Raw genomic sequence first — 12,233 nt, 5'->3', positions numbered from 1 at the left:
GAGATGCGCTACGCCCGCTTAAATATACGCCAGTTTTTGTGGGTCTGGCCCATTGTGTCTATAATAAGCTGTAAAAATAAAGATCGAGGGGCAGATCCACAAAGAGAGTACGCCGGCGTATCTACTTTTTATTTTTTGGGCTATAAATAAAAAAAGAGCGTAAATTTGGAAAGAAAACACTATATTTTTTACTTTTTGCTATAATAAATATCCCATTTAAAAAAAATAAAAAAATTCAGTTTAGGCCGATACGTATTATTCTACATATTTTTGGTAAAAAAAAAATCGCAATAACCTGGTTACATTTACAAAATGAATTTGGAAATTGCATCATTCTCTCATCTCACCATCTTCTTCCTCCTCATATATACAATACATTATTACACCTTAGAACTTCTCCAAGATGTCCAGACAATACCCCATCAATATACTCCTCTGTATTGGTAAGCTGCGTTTTCCTGTAGCCATCCACAGAGACCAGGTACCCCTAGTATTCCATAACCCACTTCAGTTTCACCATTACTGGCTTATCAGTAAGGCCATTAAGGAATGGTTTTGGGTTTAGTGGCAAACTCATTCTGCCACTGGAGCTACCGCTGAGCTACAGACGAGTGAAAGGAAGAAAAAATTTCCCAGTGGAATGCTCAGAGAACACACCGCCGGAGAGAACAGGAAATGGCTAAAGGGACTCTTATAGGGAAGCAAGAATTGGCCTTTCTGTAGAAAAATGAAAGTATATGTACCTGTCAAACAGGTGCAGAAAAATTGGGCTTTTGGTGTAGGTGGTGCCTTCACATCATCCATAACCCTATAGAGCAGGGGTCTCCAAAGATTCTAAACAAAGGGCCGGTTTATTGTCCTTCAGACTCTTGGAGGGCCGGACTTTGACCAGCGGGAGTAGAAATTTTCCTGGCATCATTGTTAGTGGGCATCTGGTATTAGGGGGAGCAATAGTGCCCCATTGCTGGTATCATAGGGAGTAATAGTGCTCTATTAGTTGTGTCAGTGGGAGAAATGATGCTCCATTGTCTGTGTTAGATGGCAGAATAGTGTCTTGTATCAGTGGGAGGGATAGTGCCCCAAGGGCCGGATAAAGGCAAGCAAAGGGCCACATCCGGCCCTCGGGCCGCAGTTTGGAGACCACTGCTATAGAGGTATATCTGATGAAAGCAAGAATTGGCTTTTCTGTAAAAAAATGAAATTCTATGCACCTGTCAAAAGGGGGGGGGGATAAATTGGGCTTTGGGTGTTTGTTGTGCCCTCATGCTGTAACCCTATAGAGGTACTCTTGATGAAAGCAAGAATTAGCCTTGCTGTAAAAAAAAAAAAAATCATTATGTGTACCTGTCTAACAGGTGTGGAAAAATTGGTCCGTGGGTGTTAATTGTGCCAAATGAGACCTATACCAAAAAATGATGAAGATAAAATCAACACCCACAAAGCTAGGCAGCCTAGACAGTCTTGCAGAGATTCTAGATCCCCAAAACAAGGTGGGTTCACATATGAGCCGCATGCGACTAACAGAAGAGGTTCAGAAGAGGTTCAGTGTGTTCTGGTTCACCGTTTCAGGTCTGATTTTAGCCTGAATTTTGGGCTGAATTCCAACCTGAAACGCACCAAAAGACGCACAGATATGTGAACCGACTCCATAGAAAATCTCCTGCTATTGAGAATTGGATGCGAAGAAGCCGCATCCGATTTAAAATGGTGTTAACCCAGCCTCAATCAACGACATTGGCATTAAGGGCTTGATAGCTGCTGCTAATCCAGCACTGATTAATTTTGACAAATATCAGCCGGTCAATGGAGTCTGTGGACAGACACGCTCTTTTATCTGTCACAAAACCTTCAGCAGCACTGAATAGCCATTCAGAAAGCACACTGAATGCAGGGGCAGCTCAATTGCATACAGGGCAAGTTCTGGCCAGTGGTCTATTCTCTATGACCCAGTAACCCAGTGGATCCACTACTTGAAAGCTCTCCATGTCTGTTTTCGCCCCTAGATGTGGGCCCCTGCAAATTCAGCTAGCATAGTTTGTAGACGCTATAACTTTCACACAAACCAATCAATATACACTTATTAGGATTTTTATACCATAGGCATGTAGCGGAATACATTTTGGTCTAAATTTATGAAGAAATGCAGTCTACGGGCCAGATCCACGTACCGCGGCGCTTTTTTACGTCCTGCGTAGCGTATATCAGATACACTACGCCGCCGTAACTTACAGCGTATTTCCCGTATCCACAAAGAATTTGCGCCGTAAGTTACGGCGGCGTAGTGTAAATGTGTCGGCGTAAGGGCGCGCAATTCAAATGGCTAAGTTGTGGGCGTGTTTTATGTTAATACGTCTTAACCCGACGTAAATGACGTTTTTCTGAACGGCGCATGCGCCGTCCGTGAGGGTATCCCAGTGCGCATGCTCCAAATTAACCCGCAACAAGCCAATGCTTTTGACGTGAACGTCATTCTACGCAAAGCCCTATTCGCGAACATTTTACGCAAACGACGTACACAACGGAAAATTCGACGCTGGCCCGACGTTCATACTTAACATTGGCTACGCCTCATATAGCAGGGGTAACGTTACGCCGAAAAAAGCCTTACGGAAACAACGTAAAAAAAAACGCCGGCCGGATGTACGTTTGTGGATTGGCGTATCTGGATAATTTGCATACTCGACGCGGAAATCGACGGAAGCGACACGCGTAAATATGCACCTTAGATCCGACGGCGTACTAAGACGTACGCCAGTCGGATTTAGCCCAGCTTCAGGCGTATCTTGTTTTGTGGATACAAAACAAAGATACGCCGGAGCAACCTAGAAGTTACGCGGCGTATCAATAGATAAGCCAGCGTAACTGCTTCGTGGATCTGGCCCTACATGTTTGTAATAGACATTCACGGACAGATGTAAAAATCATGGGGCCAGATCCACAAAAACCTGGCGTAACTTAAAAAATCCCATTTAAGTTACACTGCCTTAAAGTTTCTACCTAAGTGCCCGATCCACAAAGCACTTATCTAGAAATTTCAGGCTGTGTAACTAAAATTCCGCCGGCGCAAGGCGTTCCTATTCAAATGGGGCGAGTCCCATTTAAATGAGGCGCGCTCCCGCGCCGGCCGTACTGCGCATGCGCGAATTTACGTTACGCCGAGTTTTGAGGATCGCGACGGCTTAAAAAAGTTGCGTCGGGAAAAAAAAATAAAAATGACAGCGTCGCTCGGCATGCATTCCTGAGAGGGAGAACTCCATGCCAATTTTCAAAGAAAAAACCGGCATGGGTTCCCCCCCCAGGAGCATACCAGGCCCTTAGGTCTGGTATGGGTTGTAAGGGGACCCCCCTACGCCGAAAAATCGACGTAGGGGGTCCCCCTACAATCCATACCAGACCCGTATCCAAAGCACGCTACCCGGCCGGTCAGGAAGGGAGTGGGGACGAGCGAGCGCCCCCCCCCTCCTGAGCCGTGCCAGGCCGCATGCCCTCAACATGGGGGGGTTGGGTGCTCTGGGGCAGGGGGGCGCACTACGGGCCCCCCCCACCTCAGAGCACCCTGTCCCCATGTTGATGAGGACAGGACCTCTTCCCGACAACCCTTGCCATTGGTTGTCGGGGTCTGCGGGCGGGGGCTTATCAGAATCTGGGAGTCCCCTCAAATAAGGGGGCCCCCAGATACCGGCCCCCCACCCTAAGTGAATGGATATGGGGTACATCGTACCCCTATCCATTCACCTGTAGGCAAAAAGTTAGTTAGTAAACACACAACACAAGGCTTTTTAAAATATTTTATTATTCTGCTCCGGATGCCCCCCCTGTCTTCGTTATTAGCTCAATTAGCAGGGGGGGCTTCTTCTTCCGCTCTATAGAGCAGGGGTCTCCAAAGATTCTAAACAAAGGGCCGGTTTATTGTCCTTCAGACTCTTGGAGGGCCGGACTTTGACCAGCGGGAGTAGAAATTTTCCTGGCATCATTGTTAGTGGGCATCTGGTATTAGGGGGAGCAATAGTGCCCCATTGCTGGTATCATAGGGAGTAATAGTGCTCTATTAGTTGTGTCAGTGGGAGAAATGATGCTCCATTGTCTGTGTTAGATGGCAGAATAGTGTCTTGTATCAGTGGGAGGGATAGTGCCCCAAGGGCATGCATTCCTGAGAGGGAGAACTCCATGCCAATTTTCAAAGAAAAAACCGGCATGGGTTCCCCCCCCAGGAGCATACCAGGCCCTTAGGTCTGGTATGGGTTGTAAGGGGACCCCCCTACGCCGAAAAATCGACGTAGGGGGTCCCCCTACAATCCATACCAGACCCGTATCCAAAGCACGCTACCCGGCCGGTCAGGAAGGGAGTGGGGACGAGCGAGCGCCCCCCCCCCCTCCTGAGCCGTGCCAGGCCGCATGCCCTCAACATGGGGGGGTTGGGTGCTCTGGGGCAGGGGGGCGCACTACGGGCCCCCCCACCTCAGAGCACCCTGTCCCCATGTTGATGAGGACAGGACCTCTTCCCGACAACCCTTGCCATTGGTTGTCGGGGTCTGCGGGCGGGGGCTTATCAGAATCTGGGAGTCCCCTCAAATAAGGGGGCCCCCAGATACCGGCCCCCCACCCTAAGTGAATGGATATGGGGTACATCGTACCCCTATCCATTCACCTGTAGGCAAAAAGTTAGTTAGTAAACACACAACACAAGGCTTTTTAAAATATTTTATTATTCTGCTCCGGATGCCCCCCCTGTCTTCGTTATTAGCTCAATTAGCAGGGGGGGCTTCTTCTTCCGCTCTATAGAGCAGGGGTCTCCAAAGATTCTAAACAAAGGGCCGGTTTATTGTCCTTCAGACTCTTGGAGGGCCGGACTTTGACCAGCGGGAGTAGAAATTTTCCTGGCATCATTGTTAGTGGGCATCTGGTATTAGGGGGAGCAATAGTGCCCCATTGCTGGTATCATAGGGAGTAATAGTGCTCTATTAGTTGTGTCAGTGGGAGAAATGATGCTCCATTGTCTGTGTTAGATGGCAGAATAGTGTCTTGTATCAGTGGGAGGGATAGTGCCCCAAGGGCCGGATAAAGGCAAGCAAAGGGCCACATCCGGCCCTCGGGCCGCAGTTTGGAGACCACTGCTATAGAGGTATATCTGATGAAAGCAAGAATTGGCTTTTCTGTAAAAAAATGAAATTCTATGCACCTGTCAAAAGGGGGGGGGGGGATAAATTGGGCTTTGGGTGTTTGTTGTGCCCTCATGCTGTAACCCTATAGAGGTACTCTTGATGAAAGCAAGAATTAGCCTTGCTGTAAAAAAAAAAAAAAAATCATTATGTGTACCTGTCTAACAGGTGTGGAAAAATTGGTCCGTGGGTGTTAATTGTGCCAAATGAGACCTATACCAAAAAATGATGAAGATAAAATCAACACCCACAAAGCTAGGCAGCCTAGACAGTCTTGCAGAGATTCTAGATCCCCAAAACAAGGTGGGTTCACATATGAGCCGCATGCGACTAACAGAAGAGGTTCAGTGTGTTCTGGTTCACCGTTTCAGGTCTGATTTTAGCCTGAATTTTGGGCTAAATTCCAACCTGAAACGCACCAAAAGACGCACAGATATGTGAACCGACTCCATAGAGAGTCGGTCAAAATCTCCTGCTATTGAGAATTGGATGCGAAGAAGTCGCATCCGATTCAAAATGGTGTTAACCCAGCCTCAATCAACGACATTGGCATTAAGGGCTTGATAGCTGCTGCTAATCCAGCACTGATTAATTTTGACAAATATCAGCCGGTCAATGGAGTCTGTGGACAGACACGCTCTTTTATCTGTCACAAAACCTTCAGCAGCACTGAATAGCCATTCAGAAAGCACACTGAATGCAGGGGCAGCTCAATTGCATACAGGGCAAGTTCTGGCCAGTGGTCTATTCTCTATGACCCAGTAACCCAGTGGATCCACTACTTGAAAGCTCTCCATGTCTGTTTTCGCCCCTAGATGTGGGCCCCTGCAAATTCAGCTAGCATAGTTTGTAGACGCTATAACTTTCACACAAACCAATCAATATACACTTATTAGGATTTTTTATACCAAAGGCATGTAGCGGAATACATTTTGGTCTAAATTTATGAAGAAATGCAGTCTACGGGCCAGATCCACGTACCGCGGCGCTTTTTTACGTCCTGCGTAGCGTATATCAGATACACTACGCCGCCGTAACTTACAGCGTATTTCCCGTATCCACAAAGAATTTGCGCCGTAAGTTACGGCGGCGTAGTGTAAATGTGTCGGCGTAAGGGCGCGCAATTCAAATGGCTAAGTTGTGGGCGTGTTTTATGTTAATACGTCTTAACCCGACGTAAATGACGTTTTTTCTGAACGCGCATGCGCCGTCCGTGAGGGTATCACAGTGCGCATGCTCCAAATTAACCCGCAACAAGCCAATGCTTTTGACGTGAACGTCATTCTACGCAAAGCCCTATTCGCGAACATTTTACGCAAACGACGTACACAACGGAAAATTCGACGCTGGCCCGACGTTCATACTTAACATTGGCTACGCCTCATATAGCAGGGGTAACGTTACGCCGAAAAAAGCCTTACGGAAACAACGTAAAAAAAAACGCCGGCCGGATGTACGTTTGTGGATTGGCGTATCTGGCTAATTTGCATACTCGACGCGGAAATCGACGGAAGCGACACGCGTAAATATGCACCTTAGATCCGACGGCGTACTAAGACGTACGCCAGTCGGATTTAGCCCAGCTTCAGGCGTATCTTGTTTTGTGGATACAAAACAAAGATACGCCGGAGCAACCTAGAAGTTACGCGGCGTATCAATAGATAAGCCAGCGTAACTGCTTCGTGGATCTGGCCCTACATGTTTGTAATAGACATTCACGGACAGATGTAAAAATCATGGGGCCAGATCCACAAAAACCTGGCGTAACTTAAAAAATCCCATTTAAGTTACACTGCCTTAAAGTTTCTACCTAAGTGCCCGATCCACAAAGCACTTATCTAGAAATTTCAGGCTGTGTAACTAAAATTCCGCTGGCGCAAGGCGTTCCTATTCAAATGGGGCGAGTCCCATTTAAATGAGGCGCGCTCCCGCGCCGGCCGTACTGCGCATGCGCGAATTTACGTTACGCCGAGTTTTGATTCCTGAGAGGGAGAACTCCATGCCAATTTTCAAAGAAAAAACCGGCATGGGTTCCCCCCCCAGGAGCATACCAGGCCCTTAGGTCTGGTATGGGTTGTAAGGGGACCCCCCTACGCCGAAAAATCGACGTAGGGGGTCCCCCTACAATCCATACCAGACCCGTATCCAAAGCACGCTACCCGGCCGGTCAGGAAGGGAGTGGGGACGAGCGAGCGCCCCCCCTCCTCCTGAGCCGTGCCAGGCCGCATGCCCTCAACATGGGGGGGTTGGGTGCTCTGGGGCAGGGGGGCGCACTACGGGCCCCCCCACCTCAGAGCACCCTGTCCCCATGTTGATGAGGACAGGACCTCTTCCCGACAACCCTTGCCATTGGTTGTCGGGGTCTGCAGGCGGGGGCTTATCGGAATCTAGGAGTCCCCTCAAATAAGGGGGCCCCCAGATACCGGCCCCCCACCCTAAGTGAATGGATATGGGGTACATCGTACCCCTATCCATTCACCTGTAGGCAAAAAGTTAGTTAGTAAACACACAACACAAGGCTTTTTAAAATATTTTATTATTCTGCTCCGGATGCCCCCCCTGTCTTCGTTATTAGCTCAATTAGCAGGGGGGGCTTCTTCCGCTCTCCGGGGGTCTTCCACTCTCCGGGGGTCTTCTCCGCTCTCCGGGGGGGGCTTCTCCGGACTCCGGGGGGCTTCTTCCATCTTCTCCCCTCTTCCGCTGTTGACTCGGCGAACCCCGGTTCTTCTGCAGCTCTCCGGTGCCTTCTTCTTCAGCGCTGGCTGCCTGCTATGTTTGTGTGTTAGCTCGATTTCAAACAGGCAGCCGGCGCGGTCTTCTGTGACGTCAGGGTCTTCTGTTCTTCTCCCCTCTTCCGATGTTGACTCGTCGCCTGTTGTCGCTGTAATGATGGAAGCGCGCCTTGCATCCCATTTATATAGGCATCACCGTCCCATCATGCTCCGGTAGGTACCCACGTGGTGGGTGCACGTGGGTAGGCACCCACCACGTGGGTACCTGCCGGAGCATGATGGGACGGTGATGCCAATATAAATGGGATGCAAGGCGCGCTTCCATCATTGCAGTGACAACAGGCGACGAGTCAACATCGGAAGAAGGGAGAAGAGAAGAGAAGAACCTGACGTCACAGAAGACCGCGCCGGCTGCCTGTTAGAAATTGAGCTAACACACAAACATAGCAGGCAGCCAGCGCTGAAGAAGAAGGCACCGGACATCTGCAGAAGAACCGGGGTTCGCCGAGTCAACAGCGGAAGAGGGGAGAAGATGGAAGAAGCCCCCCGGAGTCCGGAGAAGACCCCCGGAGAGTGGAAGACCCACGGAGAGCGGAAGAAGAAGCCCCCCCTGCTAATTGAGCTAATAACGAAGACAGGGGGGGGCCTCCGGAGCAGAATAATAAAATATTTTAAAAAGCCTTGTGTTGTGTGTTTACTAACTAACTTTTTGCCTACAGGTGAATGGATAGGGGTACGATGTACCCCATATCCATTCACTTAGGGTGGGGGGCCGGTATCTGGGGGCCCCCTTATTTGAGGGGACTCCCAGATTCCGATAAGCCCCCGCCCGCAGACCCCGACAACCAATGGCAAGGGTTGTCGGGAAGAGGTCCTGTCCTCATCAACATGGGGACAGGGTGCTCTGAGGTGGGGGGGCCCGTAGTGCGCCCCCCTGCCCCAGAGCACCAAACCCCCCCATGTTGAGGGCATGCGGCCTGGCACGGCTCAGGAGGGGGGGGGGCGCTTGCTCGTCCCCACTCCCTTCCTGACCGGCCGGGTAGCGTGCTTTGGATACGGGTCTGGTATGGATTGTAGGGGGACCCCCTACGTCGATTTTTCGGCGTAGGGGGGTCCCCTTACAACCCATACCAGACCTAAGGGCCTGGTATGCTCCTGGGGGGGAACCCATGCCGGTTTTGTCTTTACAAATTGCCGTGGAGTTCTCCCTCGGGAATGCATACCAAATGCCGTCGCTGGAATGGGCTTTTACATGGTGTGACTAGTTTACACTTTGTAGAACCAGCCCTAATTTTACACTTGCAAAATAACACTTACGGCGAAAAAACGAAGCTGGAAAGCTTTGTGGATCGCCTTAAGTGCTAATTTGCATACTAGAAACGGCATTTCGACTCGAAATGCCCCCAGCGGCGGATGCGGTACTGCATCCTAAGATTCGGCAGTGTAATTCAATTACACATGCCGGATCTTCTGCCTAACTTTGGAAAAAGCCTTTTCCAAAGTTACACACAGACTGAACAGCAGTTAAGTCGGCGTATCTCTTTTGAGGATCTGGCCCAAGGATTTTACAAAGTGTGAATTTACTGATGGTAAACCTAGTTTTCACCTCAAAACAACCGCGCCTATTTAGGCCATGCGTTTCACTGACGCTGCGCTATAAGGAAGGTCCTGTGCTTATTTTCTAGTAATATGTGAAACTTCAATTCTGCCCCAGTTTTTGTTATTCAGAAACAGCTTGGAGGCTCAATTTACCTTCCCTGGATAAAAATAGAACCGTGGTCCGCTACAGGAAATCCTCATTCTAAAAATAAACCTAACCACTGGAGGTGAGGCCACCAGAACCTCATAGGTGCCCTCCAGCAAAAAAAAAGATAAAAAGGTGCAGATATGACAGATATAGTCATGAAACATGTTGCCATAAGGGAAGAAAACGTGAGAATATGAACTTTACCTCTACAGAAAACTCGTTGATGCATTGGGCCAGATCCACAAAGAACTTACGGCGGCGTATCTATTGATACGCCGCGTAAGTTCTACGATGCACCGTTGTATCTTTGTTTTGTATCCACAAAACTAGATACGCCTGAATGTGGGCCGACTGACGTACGTCTTAGTACGCCGTCGGATCTTAGGTGCATATTTACGCTGGCCACTAGGTGGCGCTTCCGTTGATTTCCGCGTAAAGTATGCAAATTAGCTAGATACGCCGATTCTCAAACGTAAGTCCGCCCGGCGCATTTTTTAACGTCGTTTATGTAAGGCTTTTTTCGGCGTAACGTTACCCCTGCCTCTATGAGGTGTACGCAATGTTAGGTATGGACGTCGGGACAGCGTTGAATTTTCCGTCGTTTGCGCAAATCGTTCGCGAATAGGGCTTTGCGTAAGTTACGTTCACGTCGAAAGCATTGACTATTTGCGATGTGATTTCGCGCATGCGCACTGGGATACGTCCACGGACGGCGCATGTGCCGTTTGTAAAAATCGTTAATTATGTGGGGTCATACCAGATTACCATACAGCACGCCCACTCCAAGCCTGCTTTGAATTACGCGGGCTTACGCCGGCAGATTTACGTTACGCCGGCCCGCATATGGGAGCAAGTTCTTTGTGGATACCCTAGGAGCCACTCTGATTTACGGCGGCGTAGCGCATATGAGATGCGCTACGCCCGCTTAAATATACGCCAGTTTTTGTGGGTCTGGCCCATTGTGTCTATAATAAGCTGTAAAAATAAACATTGAGGGGCAGATCCACAAAGAGAGTACGCCGGCGTATCTACTTTTTATTTTTTGGGCTATAAATAAAAAAAGAGCGTAAATTTGGAAAGAAAACACTATATTTTTTACTTTTTGCTATAATAAATATCCCATTTAAAAAAAAAAAAAAATTCAGTTTAGGCCGATACGTATTATTCTACATATTTTTGGTAAAAAAAAAAATCGCAATAACCTGGTTACATTTACAAAATGAATTTGGAAATTGCATCATTCTCTCATCTCACCATCTTCTTCCTCCTCATATATACAATACATTATTACACCTTAGAACTTCTCCAAGATGTCCAGACAATACCCCATCAATATACTCCTCTGTATTGGTGAGCTGTGTTTTCCTGTAGCCATCCACAGAGACCAGGTACCCATAGTATTCCATACCCCACTTCAGTTTCACCATTACTGGCTTATCAGTAAGGCCATTAAGGAATGGTTTTGGGTTTAGTGGCAAACTCATTCTGCCACTGGAGCTACCGCTGAGCTACAGACGAGTGAAAGGAAGAAAAAATTTCCCAGTGGAATGCTCAGAGAACACACCGCCGGAGAGAACAGGAAATGGCTAAAGGGACTCTTACAGGGAAGCAAGAATTGGCCTTTCTGTAGAAAAATGAAAGTATATGTACCTGTCAAACAGGTGCAGAAAAATTGGGCTTTTGGTGTAGGTGGTGCCTTCACATCATCCATAGCCTTACACCTGACCAGAGGTCAGGTGCATTGTTTCATCCAATTAGGGCCCTGGAATGCACTGTGCTCCGTAAATTCAGGTGTTCACCGAACAGGCGATGTTCAGGCAGAACTTTTGCTCGGCCCGAACTGCTCGCTCATCTCTACTGATCACTGTATAAGTGTCACTGGTGATGTCAGTGTCAGTTGGTGTACCTCCCAGCCAGCGTCAGTTAGTGTCAGATTGTCCTCCGCACTATCACAGTCCCATTATAAATCGCTCATCACCGGGATTACAGTTTTTTTTTAAATCCATATATATATATATAGCTAGCATAGTTTGTAGATGCTATAACTTTCACACAAACCAATCAATATACACTTATTAGGATTTTTTATACCAAAGACATGTAGCGGAATACATTTTGGTCTAAATTTATGAAGAAATGCAGTCTACGGGTCAGATCCACGTACCGCGGCGCTTTTTTATGTCCGGTGTAGCGTATCTCAGATACACTACGCCGCCGTAACTTACAGTGTATTTTCCGTATCCACAAAGAATTTGCGCCGTAAGTTACGGCGGCGTAGTGTAAATGTGTCGGCGTAAGGGCGCGCAATTCAAATGGCTAAGTTGTGGGCGTGTTTTATGTTCATACATCTTGACCTGACGTAAATTACGTTTTTTCTGAACGGCGCATGCGCCGTCCGTGAGGGTATCCCAGTGCGCATGCTCCAAATTAACCTGCAACAAGCCAATGCTTTCGACGTGAACGTCATTCTACGCAAAGCCCTATTCGCGAACGTTTTACGCAAACGACGTACACAACGGAACATTCGACGCTGGCCCGACGTCCATACTTAACATTGGCTATGCCTCATATAGCAGGGGTAACGTTACGCCGAAA

The 12,233-nt window shown here is 48.3% G+C and overlaps 1 protein-coding gene and 1 pseudogene across 1 annotated transcript; both read right to left on the bottom strand.

Moving 5' to 3' along the window:
* Positions 1-330: 330 nt before the first annotated feature.
* On the bottom strand, positions 331-577 carry LOC120928705 (annotated as a pseudogene).
* Positions 578-10,906: 10,329 nt separating this feature from the next.
* LOC120928704 (small nuclear ribonucleoprotein F-like) lies at positions 10,907-11,122 on the bottom strand. The gene has a single exon (XM_040339699.1). The coding sequence runs from the start codon at positions 11,120-11,122 to the stop codon at positions 10,907-10,909; it is 216 nt and encodes a 71-aa protein (XP_040195633.1).
* Positions 11,123-12,233: the final 1,111 nt, after the last annotated feature.

Source organism: Rana temporaria, chromosome 2, assembly GCF_905171775.1.
Source record: "Rana temporaria chromosome 2, aRanTem1.1, whole genome shotgun sequence".
Lineage (NCBI taxonomy): Eukaryota > Metazoa > Chordata > Amphibia > Anura > Ranidae > Rana > Rana temporaria.
This window is presented reverse-complemented; position numbering and strand designations above follow the sequence as displayed.

What these genes read in the sequence shown, in the direction of transcription:
- LOC120928704 (XM_040339699.1), bottom strand. Translation starts at nt 11,122, where the DNA reads ATGAGTTTGCCACTAAACCCAAAACCATTCCTTAATGGCCTTACTGAT.